Source organism: Maylandia zebra, linkage group LG15 (assembly GCF_041146795.1).
Source record: "Maylandia zebra isolate NMK-2024a linkage group LG15, Mzebra_GT3a, whole genome shotgun sequence".
Classification (NCBI taxonomy): Eukaryota; Metazoa; Chordata; class Actinopteri; order Cichliformes; family Cichlidae; genus Maylandia; species Maylandia zebra.
In genome coordinates this window covers 19,205,253-19,222,256 of record NC_135181.1, presented here as the reverse complement: position 1 = coordinate 19,222,256, position 17,004 = coordinate 19,205,253, and the positions used below count along the sequence as shown (strand labels likewise).

Here is a 17,004-nt window from a genome sequence, read left to right as displayed (position 1 = left end):
ATGGAATCTGTTATACTTGCCAGACAGCATGTGTATTTGATCTGGAAAGTTACATTTAAAAGAACAGCAAAATTCAGCCATTTTACCCAAGCGCGTGTACATACCCAGACTCACACTAACTCAGCTGGAAACAAACAGATTCTGTAGATTTGTCAAAATCAGTAGGATTTTTTTGTTGCTTCTCCAAGTTTACTAATAAAGGAAAGCTCAAAGTTTGCTAATTCCAGTCTAATCTGTTTATTAAACAGTGCTGTATGCTAACAACATATCGCCAAAGACACGTGAATCAAAAACATAAAACAGGACGATAATATCATTTCCAAATGAGTCGAGTTACTTACTGACTGGCTTCCTTTGCTCTCAGATGTCAGTTGAAAAAGAAACACTCTTAGTTAAAGTCACCAACTCAGGCTTAGATAGTATTCTTTTTTTATAAAACAGCCAGTGCAATGTAATCATGCTGAAGAAAATCATAAATGTAGGAGTTTTTAAAAGACAGTGTGGTAAATAAGCTTAGCTGTCTTTTTTTGGTCTCCACCACCTGTGCTTACAGTAGCCTGTGAAGCTTGTGAAAGGGGGCAACTAGTCTAGCTTAGTATAAAGACTGAGGGGGAAAAAATCTGGCTGTCCAAAGTTTAATTATATGCCTCCTACTACCTCTAAACTGTTTATTTAAGTCATACAAGCCCAGTTAAAGGAGTTATAACTCATTTCTTGTGGGGAAAAAACCGTTACATATTCAATTTCCAGTGTTTATGCTAAGTTAATCACCTCTCTCGCTCCATACTTGCATAATATACAAACATACACACATGTATGCCATGGAAACGATTTTCTCATCTCGTATACATCCCAAACTGTTAAAGGTCCAGTAACGCATGTCTCACAGTCACGCTGAAATGTTTGATAATGTTTCCCTCGTGATACATGTTGTTATGAAAATGTTTGCTGAGATTAAAGAGTGTTACGTGTCATTGTTTTCAGTTTAGTATTCCAACATCACTTAAAGAGGCAGACTGGCTTAGAGGACCATTTTGGTTTCTATACACTCCAACTATGTGACACGTACATACATCTAAGCCAGCTGTGTTTGTCTAATGCTGGAGGTGTGTGTGTTCTTCATCATAAAGTGTGTGTGTGTGTGTGTGTGTGTGTGTGTGTGTGTGTGTGTGTGTGTGTGTGTGTGTGTGTGTGTGTGTGTGTGTGTGTGTGTGAGAGAGAGAGATGGATTGTCACGGTCCAAATGAAACCCTGCTGCAACATCATGACTGTTGACAGGAAGATGGACTCTCATTATAAACTCGTGTGAGATTTTTATCACAGCGTTCATGTTTTCCCTCGGATACCTACGGCCTTTTTCCCAAGACATTTCGGATCAAGCAAGATCGGTGGAAAGCATGCCTCTGTACCCTTTGGAGACTGACTGATCCATGTATTTGATACAGTTATGTCGTCAAATGTATTTAGGTAATCAGATTCTGAGAAATCATAGCAAATTAATCCCATTAAAGAGATCAAGATAATGTTAACATTTCACATTTTTCCATGTGGTTTATCTTAATAAGAATGTTTAATATTTAGCTGTAGTTTTCCGCTTTCCTCTTGATATGTAAAACAGCTGTCCACAAATAGCTTTTCCCTCTTGATAAGAGTTGGAAACTTAAGTGCATTTGTAAAACGAAATATATGCTTTATTATACTAGGCTTAACTATTTTTTTTACTATAAATGGAAATTGCTTATATTTTAAATAAGGCAATGTAAGCATTGTATTGTTTATTTGTCCATACTAGTTGTATTTTAGAACCTTTCTAATTTACCAAACAACTTTGTGTAATATTAAAATTAATTATCCAGACAGTGAACAGAAATTAAGAGTAGCTAGCTAGTTTAATTTAATCAGTTCAGTGCTGGCCCTCAGTGGCTTTAATTCTGACTTCTTTATGAAATCAAGAACTTATTTTCCAACAAAAAACAAAAACCTTACATTTCAAATCAGAAATCTTGCTTCTGTATTCTGTTCAGAAAGCTACTTACAATCATAGCCACTTCACTGGTTGCCCAACCCAGTAGTAGAAAGATGCAATCTATTGCATAAATGCGTGCTAACATCACACAGTAGCTGCAGATTTGTCAGATGCACATCATGATATGAATCAGCTGCTCCAAAACCTCCCGAAGGTTCTCTAATAGACTGAGAATTGTTGACTGTGAAGGACTGTGTATGATAGCCTCCTGGAAACTACTATTAGAAGTAGTGCTGCTCATAAGCATTAGCAACAAAAAGTCACGTATGCTGTGACATTTAAACAATGCTAAATTGGTACTAAGGGACCCAAAGTGTGCCAAGACAATATCACTAAATCACCATCAGCCTATAATGTCAGATGTTGCTATAAGGCAGGATGAATCAGTGTGTTTATACTTTTCTGACCCCACTATCTGAATGTTGCAGCACAAATTAAGATACACAAACCAGGGAAAGTTTTTTCCAATCTTCAGTTGTTCAACATTGGTGATTCTTAGCGAACTGTAGCCCCAGTTTCAAGTTAGTTAACAGGGGGTCATTTTAACCCTGTGTACATGCATAAATACAGTGAGTTACTGCCAAGCATTGGCTGAACAGATATTCACATTAACAAGCAGTTAAAATTAGTAGTGCAACGGATCACGGTTGATCCGAAATCCGAACCGATCCCACTCCACGGTTCGGTACGCACGTGATCCGAAGATTCGAAAAAGAAAAGAAAAGTATGTGTAAGGTGGCGTGGTGGGTCTGTCAAGCGATAGTTATGGCCAGCGCTAGCGGTCCAAGTGGCGGAGCAGAGGAGTTTGCGGCATTTAAGCAGCACTTTGCTGCCCAATCCGACCGGGCTAAAGCTATTACAAAAGCTACTGGTGTTTAGCTGCAGACGGGAGGCCATATTCCGTTGTGCAAAACAAGGGGTTTAAACTGTGATGAACGTGCTTGAGCCACGCTATGATATCTCGTTGTGCGTCCATTTCAGTGTGACAAGGTCGTTCCAAGCATGTATGAGCAGGAGAAGTATAGGCCCTGTCTCAATATGCGTACTTGTGCGTACTTGCGTACTCGTGATACGTCATCAGTCGGAGACCAAGTACTGTTCCAATTCTAAGTACTCATCAAGCCGAGAATGCGAAAAAGTCCTGGATGTGTTCTCGCTCCGCCTGTTTTATCGAGCATGCATCGGTGGTGACTTGTGTGGACTTGGTACAGCTAAATATCCCAGAATGCATTTCGTCCAAAACTCAAACGCGGCAATGGCGGACAAGCGGGGCTGAAAACTTTTAAATATTACTCTTTCTGGGTCACAAAATAAACTTTTAAGTTATTTTCAAGCGAGAATGTAGCTGTGTAAACTTCAAATATCTGCTCGATTTATCAAGATGTCATATATTTCCAAACGTGCTCCGATGTTTTCGGAGACGTCTGTGACCCACCAGCTCCATAGCAGACAGCGAGGTCGAGGATCACTAGAGCCGGCGAGAACAGCGGACTCCCGGCACATCGTTTTCAAACCCCCCACGGTCTTTTCGCTACTCAGGTTAAACAAACCCCAAACCCCAGCAGCTGTCTATTGTACTAAAATAAAAATAAAGGCGTTCTAACATCACATCTGCTTGTTTTTAAAAGTTATGGCTGAACTGTCCCAGGCATCTTCTGTTGCCCTAACTACAAATGGGTGGACCTCCAGGGCAACAGAAAGCCACGTGACCATGACCACTCGTTATATCACAGCGGAGTGGTAGATACAAAGCCCTGCACTGCCCTATAGATTACATTAGATTAGATGAAACTTTATTTAACCCTCGGGTGGGTTCCTCCGGGAAATTCAGTTTCCAGTAGCACAGCACCGACAGAAGTTTCAGAATGTGAGCAGAAATATACCATATATACACATATATAAATACAGAGTATACAAAAGAGATAAATAGAATAAATAGGAATAAGAATACAAGGGAACGGCACATTTCAAGTATTGTGAGTTTATTACACCGTTGGATATTAACAAAAACTATTGCACAGTGAAAAGGCACTACAGCTTACTTGTTCCCCCCTCCTTTGTCCCCGTTTCCCCTCCCTCTCCCCTCCAGCGAGGAGTTAAACAGTTTAATGGCGTGTGGGACAAAGGAGTTTTTAAGTCTGCTGGCCCTTGACTTTGGGAGAAGCAACCTCTCACTGAACAGACTCCTCTGGTTGTTTATGGCCGTGTGCAGAGGATGCAGAGGCTGCCCAGCATGGTCCATAATGTCCATATTGCACCTTAATTTGTTTTTATATAAGTGTGTGGAATGAGTCTTCAGTTGAATGTTTTTTAATAGGCAAAAAATACTTAAATAAGTAAACGGCGAGTCGAATTTTTGTCTTTTTTTTCTATTTTTGCTGATCCGGAAATTGATCCAATCCGTGACTTAAAAACGTGATCCAATCCGAACCGTGAGATTTTTGATCCGTTGCACCACTAGTTAAAATGGTGTACTTAATAAAGTGCCCAGTGAGTTTATAGTCATATCAGCTGCGCTTCAAATCTCATAATTACGTCTTGTTGTTTCCTTGAGACAAAAATGACTTTATCTGTGTGTAACACAATAATCTTTGAATTATACGTTTAATGTCTGAAGAAAACACATAATTCTCTTTTCTATTCCAATATCTGATGAAGAATGTGACTCCTTAGAAAATCTCTTCCCATCCTCTTGACCTAAAAGGAATGTTCTCATCAGCAACATCAACTGCCTCATTGCTGCTTCCTGCCAAGCTGTCTGACACACACACAGATGTAGAAGGGAAAAAAAAGTTCATTACTCATAAACGGTGCTGTGTCAGTTTTATTAAGACTAATTCTCAAACATCTGTTTGACCTTGAGAGCAGTGCTAAGTGCTGACATGCATTACAGCAAGAGCTCCTTAGTGAGACCATTTGTGCAGTTCATGCTGTGTAACGTAGTCCACTCAGATGAATTCCCTTATAGGAAACTTTGTGATGTATGTGTGTTATGATGTACTATAAGTTTAAATTTATTAACTGTTTCCGTTGTAATAACCCCAATGTTTCCAGATATGATATAAGGAATATACAAGTAATTTCCATCAGCGTAACTTTGTGCTGAACATTGGGGGGGGGGGGGGGGGCAAGATCTCTATTTTGCTGGTAATAACTGAAATGAGTAAAGAAAATCAACAGCCTATTTATACAAGATAATTCATAACTTTATTGGGGGGGGGGGGGGGGTATATTGGTTGGGTCTGATATTTGGGGGGGTCAAAACCCCCCTAACCCCCCTGAAAATTACACCCCTGGTAATTTCCAACCAAATGTAAACTTGTCATCATACAATTAAATGGTTTTGTAACCAACTTTTTTTAATTGTTACTTAATACTACTAAATATCACTATTTTCACAATTTTATTGGCAACTTCTTGCTTGGTTGGACCTTGAATGAAATAGAGAGCAGCTTTGTTTTTCTGTTTTTGCACAGGCAATATTATTATGGAGTATTATGCAAACGTGATCAAATACCTCTTGGGTTCAAAATGAACTTTCAGTTAGCGTGATTGCTGAGTTTTGGGCGTCATTCAGAAGTTCAAAGAGGGAAAATATGGATGTTGGGAATCTTGGATTTTCTTTTACAGTTATTATCAGCAATAAATCTGATTTCCATTATGTTCACTGACTTTTACCTCTGTTCTTTCACAACGTAAGAGACATTTAGCCAAATTGTTGTTCTTACTAGGAACAACCCATGGTTAATGATTTCGTTCAGAATGCCATTTGCTGGTATTTATAGTAAATCCTTCTTTTCAGTTTCTACAAAGCGTCGCAGGAAGCAGGACCAGTGTTGCAGCCATCTGAACTCCCTCTCATCTATCAAGTACGCCATTGTTTTCCTCTACATCCTGGTTCTTCTCACCATATTTGGACTTTGCCTTGCAGGTAAGGTGTGTGTGTCAGTGGATGACTTTGACAACAATTTATGATGTTTAAGAAGCTCTTAGGAGCCTCAAAACAGACACTGAACAGTGATCTAAGAGAAATCTTTAAGTCAAAGGTTCAACTTTATCTCTTATGAAATCAGTTGAAAGCTATTAACTTCAGTTCAAGCCACTAACACTACATATTTTGATAATCTCCTTATAAAAGATATAATAAAAAGAATGACATAACGTGAGAAGAAGAGCATCATAAAAAGGTCACATTTTTCTGCCTCCGTCTCACCCTACCCTTTATATCCTGTTCTTTCACAGCAATCCTCTGAATGTCCTCTCTAACAACATCCAAACATCTTCTCTGGTGTATATAGTCTTCCTCTTCTCCTCAAGCCTGGCAACCCCACATTCATTATTCTTTGCCCAATTTTTCCAATATCCCTCCTCTGCATGTGGTGACCTATTGTACAGATACTCAAGATATTGTGTTTATTTGGAAACTCTGTTCTATTGGAAAAACTGAGAGTTTTTCCTGTGGAAGTTGAGCAAATCTGCACTCCTATAACTCCTGCTGTGCTTTTGTTCTGATGTTTTGCTTGTGTGCATGCAACGAGATGTTTATTTAAAGTGAAAACCGTTTAAATAACACAGAGAAGGCAGTTTTGTTTGTTCAGCTCTCATGAATAAGGTTTGTGACTGACTGGATATCAAATGATCTTTCAGCTGTTCTGGATCAGTTTTTCCAAATGCTTTTGCCAGCTGAATTCAACTACACTTTTGCACCAACCATTATGTTTCAAATGCAATACATCCTCATAAATGGCAAAACAGTTTGTTTGTTTGTTTGATTGCCTTCACATTTGCAAAGACAGGATCTCTGCTCTGTATAAAAACCTGCAAAAGTCAGTTTTGATACGTTTTTACATGTAAAGAAAAAAAACTTGCTTTCTTTAGTCACGGAGTAATTTGTTAATTTGGGTAAAAATAGGCCATCTTATAAGTTTGATGACTTAAGAAGACCAACCTTTACTATGTTTAGCTGTTCTTCTGTTTTCTTTGTTGTGGAGTGGAGTACACATCTGCTTCAGACCTTTCTGTAAAGTCAGATTTTCTTTGCATATGTTCATTATCATTATCATTGGCATCAAAGTCATAGTAATACTGGGCTTTTAATCATTTCTTGAACAGTTATTTTTCCAAAAGACATAGAATGATTGTACACCGTACATCTTTAAATATTTAAAAAAAAAAAAAAAAAACACGGATTGGGTGCACAGGAATTTCTTTTGGAAATCCGCAGAGGTTTAAAAGTAAACATACAGGGTCAAGCATATATTGCCTACTAACTTTTTGTTAAATTTGCCTTAGAGAACTGCTCGACCGGATGCTTTGCTAGTCATCAGTACACTTCTGGCATTATTTTTGGGGGATATTCTGACCTTGACAAAATTGTTAGTTAATTAAAATTAGTCTGTGTGCTAGCAGACCTGGCTTTTGCATAGTCTACAAAATCTTCAGCTGGGAGATCTAGGATTTGGGAAGCCCATTCCAGAAGCTTAATGGCTATTTATTAAAAGAAACAAAGGAAGGAAATTCAAGGATCATCACCACTTTGCCAGGGTCATAAAAAGACCCAATCGGTTACACTCAGATCAAAGGAAATTTCTTAGGATGCTCAGAAACAATGCAAGAACCATCAAGGCTAAACCTGCCATGAACTGTAAACTGCTGGAACACCAAACTAACTAGAATGAGTCTTTTATCACCGTAGCCGACCACGAAAGAAGCCCCTGCCGTAAAATCCACATCTTAAAGCTTGACTGAAACACAATTGGCTGCTCCAACAGGACAATGAACTGACAGGACACCTATTAACAATGGTTTTGGAAAAAAATAGCTTGTAAAAGTTGGGTCCATGCCAACAAAGATCAAGTATTCAGTCAGAATTATGCCAGAAGCTTGGTGATAGCTCACAAAAGCATTTGGTCAAGTTGTAACTGGTTAAATCACATTTAAATAAATATGAATATAGAAGTTTTTGTATTTAAAATGTTAGTACCAATGGCAAGGTTGCATTGGTGTTTACTTGGTGTGGCAGAGGTGGACATTTCAACAGATATGCTGTTTGCATTTAATTTGTTGCTTATAGATAATCATTTACCCATTAAATTTGATTAGTTTTCAAACTAATGTAGGACACACACACACACACTTACACACTTACATCATAGAAACCCATTTAGTTAGCTTTAAGTAACACTTCGGGATGCAGTCTGAAACTACTCCCTCTTAAACTGTCTGATCTCGTTAAGAACTGAGAACATGCATGCACAATATGAATGAGCAGTCATTTGAAGTACAGCCAATGTCCAACAAAGTCATGATGCTGATTTTATTGCCTCAGTTCATTTGACAAAATTTGATTTTTAGTTTGTACAAATGTTTTTGTGCCAAATATAGTATCAGTTTCTATAACATTAATGCAACTTTTTCTGTCATCTTCTAATCAGAGTTGTGAAGTCATTTTTTTCAAATGCAATATAAAGTTGACCTTTAGCCCTCTCCGGCGTCTCTGCTCCTACTGCAGAACTCGACACATGTGCGACAGGTTTAAACCTAATTCCCACATGTGACAGCTCTTCTAAAGAGATAAAGCAAGACAGTGATTTCCTTTGACCTATATGGTTCCCATATTGCCATTAATCCACAGCTGTGCGTTTGCACAGAACTCCACTATATATATATTCTGGGTGATGATAAACAGCACCACCTTTGAACTGAAGTTTCAGCTTTTTTTATTTATGACATTGTATCCTGTTCTTAGCTGGCAACTGATGTGGTCTTCTGTGGTAAAATGTAATCTTACAGCAAACAAAGAAAGTTTAATTTTACCTCAGATGTTGCTGGATCCCATTTTCTTGAAACTGTAGGTTATTGTGCTTTTCTTGGAAGATAAACTCATGCACAAGCTCAGTGCTGTTCTGTAGCACACCGATTATCAAATTTACTTAAAACGAAGAAGTTGAAACTAGAATCCCAAACGTTTCTCTGGCAAAAGGCTCTTTCATGTTTCTTCTGATGAACAGCCAGTGACCATCATTGGTACAACATGTAGCGACGAGGAGAGATTAGTCATTCCCTTACTCACCAAAACATCCTCCAAGCTTACAAAGCTAGAATTGTCTTAAAAGCATAACATGTTTTCATGATCGGCACAACATAAGCGAAACAGAACAGTGGAAATTTGGACGTGTGAATTATGGGGGAAATTAGCATGAGCTGTTGTGACTTCATATCAGGCAGTCCTGTAATAAATTCCAGTATCTTCTGAGCTGTAGTTCCACCTCCTCCTGGTTAATTTGCCGGTGGAAAAAAAAACAACCCACTGGCATTGTGCCACAGCGGTCACATGGCCAATTCATTTGTATGTGTCCGTGAATGAGACAGCCTTTAGAGGTGTGTCTAACTTTATGACTGTTACCTTCTGTGAACCCTGCTGTGGCCTCCTTATAAATGTCAGCTCAGCCATAACAGGAGAGGAAGATACAGACAAACAGAGACTGAAAGAAGTTGTGAGTGCAGAGGAATAAGGGGAGATAAAGTAGATAAAGAAGAAGAAGCAACAGATCAAAAAGTTTGCTGTCTGGCTCCAAGTCAGCAGGATCCTGGCGGAATCGACTGCTCACACTAATCCTAATTTCATTTCAAGGCACTGCTCTCTCTGAGCCACCCACTCATGCCGTAACCACACAACTGATGCCATTTAATAGATGTGGCTCTGTGTGTATTCCCAGGCACAGAGATGTAGTTAAGAGTTTGGAACTGCTTTGCTGTTGTCACTGAGGTATTTAGTTATTTAAAGCTTTTAGATGAAGTTGTTTTAGAAAAGCAATCAAACCAGGCTTTTCAGACGACCTCTCTCAAATTAAATGCCGCCATCCAAAAGCTAAGTGGCTCCAGCTAAGTGTACGGGAGGCCCCTTTGCAGCACACATACACCAAGTGCACGTACAGACACATTCAAAAATGCTGCCAGTTTTCTGTGCAGTCCACATTCTCTTGTTGCTTGAATTCTCACTTGACTTTGGCTTCTCTTTTTTTTCCAGCGCTTATGTTGCCTTCTTGGCCTTTTCCCTCTGAAACAAAAAGCCTCCACTGTCTCCTGTGCATTCAGACACATTTATATTTGATTTTCTTCCGGACTCATTATGCATTATGCCTTGTCATTGAAAACATCTGCATTATTGTCATAAGTATAATGTAGTGTCTTCTGTGTCAGCGCTTCTAATTCTAAATCTTACATTTGGACAAGTGAATGATGGAAGGGTCGTAAACAGAAACAGAGTCGAGTAAAAGCCAAATGAAAGAGGATAAAAGAGCCAGATGAATCCTGCTCCATTTATTATGTGGTGAAGAGCTGCCTCGTCAGTTTTTTACTCCTACAAGGTTCCATGCAGATAGCAGAGACCTCTGTCCCCGCAGCATGAGAGAGATGGGTCTGCCAAAATGTCCAGACTTTTAGCAGATCAGAGAAGTATGTTAGAGAAACCTTTGTCTCTGTGTAGTCACTTATTTTGACTGACATGCTTCAAGAGCAGGGTAGATTCTTGAAAGACATGCTTGCCTTTTGAGCTGAACTTGGCTAATGTGAATGTATGTCACTCTAAATGGTGCCAAGATGGGAATTGATTTTTAAGACTTTTGTTCCCAAAAGTCCAAAGAAGAGAGGGTTGTGGAGAAGTGGTTCTCAACTTGGGTGATGTGACCCTCGGCCAGATAAATTAGAGCGCTTTCCACATCATTAGCAGGATACTAAGGAGAAACTTTCTCTTTCATACATATTGCAACATTTAATTTATTTTGACTTATTTCCTGTCTTTCTTTTCAGGTTCTCGTCTGTAAAACAAAAAGTGTTAGAAAGTGTCCAGGTGAAAAGGTCCCACCTTAAATCCCACACATACAAGAAAGCTTAGTTAACATTTTAAGAATGGTTAGGAAACACAGTTATTCTTAAAAGACTTAGTCCTTGGTAGGAACTGAAGGACCCTAAAGCAAACAGTTCTGTGGTCATAGTATTTTAGAAATAGACCCATTAATGATCCTTACTTGACTTTGAGAAGCACTGATTGCATTTGTAAGTTTTCGAAAGATAAAAAGAATGAGAATGAACATAAAGCCATCTTGCATTCTTGCTAAATAGTGTTAAAAAAGTGGGGAAAAAATATTGATCTTTTCAGAAATCTTTTTGATTTTTACTGTTTTTAATTGTCTGACATGTAAGACATAGGCAGCATATATCCTCAGAAGAAACCCTCTTTCCTCTGTGTGAAGGACTGGGATGTTTTTGGTTGCATTTTGGCCAGACAGTGCAGCAAATACCTTGCTCTACATCTGGAGTCAGTTCTTGGCTGACTTCAGATGCACCTAACAAACACATTTAATAGCTAGAGATTGGCCCATATATGGACTTGCAAACAGAACCTAAGTTGATAACTGTCAGGGTGTTTGAGACAAGAGTGTTATGCTTGTTATGCATAATCTCTGTTTATGAGCTTGATAGGTATCCGACCATCACTGCTTACTATCATACGCACGACCATGAAAAAACATTGCAGAACTGCTGTATGGCATATTTCTGGGTCATTTGATTAAGGTCAGTTTATAATTTTATTGCATGCACTAGTTCACTATTGCAATATATACAACAGTTCCTACAGCTGTAGCATTTAGCATGTACTATATGATGGAGAATTGGCATAGATCATGAAAACTGAGTCATATTTTCCAGTTGGTAAAAAACATGGAGCTCACAGGTTTCCCTCCAGTGGTCCCGTTTTCCTTTGCTAGTTAACTGCTGGAAAACATGATGTTATGTTTGTTGTTTTTTCTTTTAAGCCATGAAATCTTGCAACAAGAGTTTGAGTTTTTTCGCTGATACTGTTGGTACTACACAAGCATGTTCTTGGCAAGTGGAAATGGGCAATAGGCCTCATGTCCTGAAACAGCTGTGGTTTATTTTGGTTTTTCGCCTTTATATTAATTGGGTTTGGTCATGGTTATGTTATCATAATTTTGTGTTTTGCATCAGTTTTCCCTGATGCAGCTAAATTGTGCTTGGCCTTAAAGAAAGTAGATTATTGATGGAAAAATATCAACTGACAGCTATGACCTGCAAGCAGAGGTTTGCCTTGGAATGAACATTGGAAAACTGGACAGAATTTATCATGATCATAAATCAACAATGTTAAAATATTTTGTATTTTCATAAAGTTGCTTTTCACGACAGAGCGACTATCCTTTATAATCATAAATCATTTCATTTAAGTTTCATGTTAAAAGTAATGTTTTGTTTCTGTGTTATCCATGGCTGTGCAAGATCACAGATACAAACAGTGGAAATGAGCTTCCTTCAGAGAGTAGCGGGGCAGTCCCTTTAATGATAGGGTGAGGAGCTCAGTCATTTGAGAGGGACTTGGAGTAGAGCTGCCAATCATCTACATCAAAAGGAGCCAGTTGAGGTGGTTTGGGCATCTGGCTAGGATTCCACCTCAAGTCCTCCCAATGAACTAGTGGCGGTGGCCAGTGAGAGGGAGGTCTGGGCACCTCTGCTTAGACTGCTGCTCTCTGTAACCTAAACCCAGATAAATGGTAGAAAATAAACTGACTACTTTACTTGCCTACTTATTTTAGTGTGTAAGTAGCTGCCTGGGTTTGTGGAATACTCACAACCTCCAGTATGTTAATTCATGTTTACAGGCATTAATTTAAATTGTAAATTAAATTTTTATTGATTTTTCATATTCATGAAAACTTTTTTAACCCACCCAGTGTTTTATGTAATAATTCACTTTAGTGTTCACAAAATTAATACTTTCCATGTTTGAAGTGCAAACACAGCTTTATGTTGAACTTAATTATTTTATCACCACACCTGAGACCACAGTTCAAGTTGCAGCAGTTAAGACTTCTTTTCAAACTCTGTTTTATTCGTTGGCCCATTAACCCATCCTGTCTGGGTAAAATATTTGCTACAGACAAGTCATATTGTCATGGACTTGCTGTGTGCTAGGCAGGATGTAGGACCCAAACGCAGGACTCATAACTAAAAGAACTAAAAGAGGCAGCTCTATTTTGTCTGTAAATAACACACTTCAAATACAAAAAACTAAACTAGACACGACGACAAGGACTAAAATATGCAGGCAGGATAACGAGAGGATGGGGAACAGGTGGAAACACAGCTGGAACTAATCAGAAATAATGAGACAAGGGGAAAGCAAAACTAGACCCACTGCACACAGGACAGGGACTATCAAAATAAAACAGGAAACACACGGCAGGAACAGAGGCACGGACTTGACACTGAAACGTCAGGAACAGAGGGAACACGGAGCACAGGGACAGGAGTCACAAAGTGCGACATGAGACACGAGTGACTGAGGAACAAGAAAATAAACATGAAGACAGAACTAAACCTACACTAAACATGAGGGGCACACGAACAAAACTCAAGGGTCATCGACCCAGGACCATGACACATATACATCCTGTTAAAATACTTTATTTACAAAGTAGTGCTAACACAAAAAAATACATGGCAATTTCTATCCATGAACCACAAACGTATACAAATGTGCCTTCTCATGACTCTATTTGATGTTACAAATATTTTAATAACATTCAAGCTCCTGTGATAGTTGCTGAAAGTACTAGAATGAGTTTAACTGTGATTAAGGATTTCTTGTGTGCTTTATCCAACTCACATTTTTCTGTGTTGAAGGTCCCTTTCTATTCTGTTTATAGCCGCATGTTTTTAAGTCCTCCATATGAAGATATTTTTGCCCAAATTTTTCTCCTGCACTAACATAAATTGTGATCTGTGGGACACAACTGAGGCACAGGATGCCAAAAACCTGACCGTTAAAAAAAGAGAAAAAAAAAAACAGTGACCGGCTCTTTTTAGCCCAACCACAAGCTTTAGATTACTTTAGCTCTTCTGAGGATATTTAAAAGACACACTCGTAATCTTTATTATTCAAGATTTTTAAAAAAAACTGCCTTTAATCTAGACCATATGTGTCAGACTAAGTTGGTCAGTATAAAAACTCTCTGAGGGTAAATCTGACACCACAAACTGCCACTCCTAGCAACTTTAAAGACAAACTTTAAAGGTCTTAAATCCCTTTCTTGTGGAAACAATAAGCATTCTGGCTGTGGAAGATGAGGTGTTTCTGACCTCAGTCTGTTTATGTTTTACACGTGTAAGACATACTGTTCCCAAACACACATCGCATGCAGGAGAGTAAAACCTCCATCACATTGTACATAGTGTAGTTATGACCGCAAATAACTACATGAGTAGAAACATAGTACATTTAAATATGTAATAAACTTTATCATAGTCTTTATCATAGTCATAATATAAAACATGCATAGTCTTTCCAAATAATACCACAAACACATTGGGATATAGAGTACTATACACTTACAAAAATGTATGCAGTAACTAGTGTGTGTGTGGAAAAGTGTTTGCCCTCTTCCTGGTTTCCTAGGTTTTTGCATATTTGCCACAATTACATGTTTCAGATCATCAAACAAATGTTAATAACGGACAGCGATAACCTGAATAAATGCAAAATGCAGTTTTAGGAGGATGATTTCATTGTTTAGGGTGAATAGTTATCCAAACCTACCTGTTCCCGTGTGAAAAAGTAACTGCCCCTCTTGTTAAATCATGAATTAAATGTGATTAACCAGAGTTCAGTTTCACTAAACACACTCAGACCTGTTAAATCAAGAAACCACTTAAATAGAAGGAGATGAACCTCCCCAGGAGTGACCTCCAATTACTCCAGGAGCACACTGACGACTCATCTAGGAGGTTGAAAAAAACTCGAGAACAACATTAAAGAACATCAGGCTTCACAAGTCTCAGTTAAGGTCTGATTTCATGATTTAACAATAAGAAGGAGACTGAGCAAAATTGGCATCCATGGGAGAGTTCAAGGAGAAAACCACTGAAGAGCAAAAGGAACACAAAGGCTCAATTTACATTTACCAAAGAACATCGTTATGATCCCCAAGGGTTTTGGGAAAATACTCTGTGGATTGACGAGACAGAAGTTGAACTTTTTAGTAGGTTTTACATCTGGTGTAAAAGTAGTATTTCAGAAAAGGAACATCATACCAAGAGTATAATATGGTGATGGTAGTGTGATGTCTGGGGTTGTTTTGCTGCCTCAGGACGTGGAGGACTTGTTGTTGTAAATGGAACCATGAATTCTGCAGTCTACCAAAACATCCTGTAGGAGAATATCCGTCCATCTGTTGGTGACCTCAAGCTGAAGCACACTTGGGTTCTGCAGCAGGGCAATGATACAGAACACACCAGCAACTCCACCTCTAAATGACTTAAGAAAAACTGAAAAGTTGTGGCATGACCTTAAAAAAGCAGTTTGTGTCTGAAAATCCTTCGATGTATCCGAATTACAACAATTCTGCAAAGATGAATGGGCCAAATATCCTCAACAGCACTGTAAAAGACTCATTGCCAGTTACTGGAAACACTTGATTGCAGTTGATGCTGCTAAGGGTGACCCAACCAGTTATTAGGTTTAGGGGGCAATCACTTTTACATTTAAAAAATAAACACATTCATTTAGAAACTGCATTTTGTGTTTTCTTATGTTATCTTTGTATGATATTTAAATTTGTTTGATGATCTGAAACTTTAAGTGTGACAAACATACAAAAAAATAGGAAATCAGGGAGGGGGCAAACACTTTTTCACACCACCGTACGCATGTATCTGGGATTTACACACACTCTGGGTGCCCTTAAATTGACTCTAAGAACATAAAGCCTTGTTCTAATGAGTTGCTGTTCTCTGGCCATGGCCCTTTGTGAAGAAAAGAGTCTGGAAATGTTCCAGCATTCTCAGTAGGAGTCCATTATTGAAGGAGCACGCACACCCGCACTTGTTCAGACCAAAGAGGAAGAAAAGTCAGTCAAGACGAGGAGTCCAAAAAGTCAGCAGATGACCTTATTCAGAGAGTCAGACACAGGCCATTAACATGTCAGGGATAATTGGACCAGATGTCTTTCTATTCTGTGTCCTTTCTGAATACTGCAAAGAACTTTTTTTTTTAGTTTATTTTGAGGCAAATACATCCAAGAAATCCAGCAGTAATGATTACTTGCATAGTTGCATCGATATTAATTGGTGGGGTGTAAAATTACTAAACAAATTATATTTATTGCACTTTAGCTCATTTGTTTGCAAGTTTTGATTTCATTTTTATCATGAAACATGGCAAACATTACTGACAACAAAGATAAATCTGCCAGCTGCAAGTGAGTGTCTGTGATATGCTCTTCTGCTCAAAAATTAAGGAAACATCATCACAGTATAACAAAAGGTCAGTAAAATCTGTTCAGTTAGGAAACATAAACCACTGTGATTCGATTTTGCCTGCTTTGGTGCAAATGAAAATGGCAGCACTGGAAGTGTACTTTTATACTGAATAGTTTTTCAGGCGATGATCACATCGAGATTTTCTTTTTGCCTAGTTTGGCTTTTGGCTAGTATCCTTGTCATCCTTGTTATCGTTGTCAAATGGTACCTGCAGCCTATTCAGGTAGTCCAGATCCTGCTCTGAGTGTCTCACATGTACTCACAAATAATTGTGCTGCACCAGTGAGCTCTAACAGAATAGCAGTAAATGACTGGGATAAGAATATATTAGCATTTCTGTGGCATCTTAGACTTACTATATAGACACACTTGTTATATAATATTTATATTGTGTAAACTTACCTTCTCACAGCATCAGTCTTGTTTCATTTTTTGGTTATTGTGTGAAGCTGCAACTCTGTTCATGTTCATTTTAAACAGATCTTCTATGAAGTATAAGGTTTTCATGGTGGCCCTGGAAATGCAAATGCACTGCAACTTCAGAAAACAAGAGTAAATACAGAAGTAATTCAAAAGCACAGAAAACAAAGTAGAAGGTGAATAAAATACAAAGGAAATAGAAAGAAACTGCCACAATCACA

General features: G+C 38.5%; 1 protein-coding gene across 1 annotated transcript in view; it reads left to right on the top strand.

Moving 5' to 3' along the window:
• The window catches only part of scara5 (scavenger receptor class A, member 5 (putative)), a 110,847-nt gene that overhangs the window by 9,555 nt on the left and 84,288 nt on the right, over positions 1-17,004 (top strand). Inside the window, exon 3 of the mRNA XM_004550625.4 lies at positions 5,829-5,957. Coding sequence (XP_004550682.1) covers positions 5,829-5,957 — 129 coding nt within the window. The remainder of the gene's footprint in view (positions 1-5,828; positions 5,958-17,004) is intronic.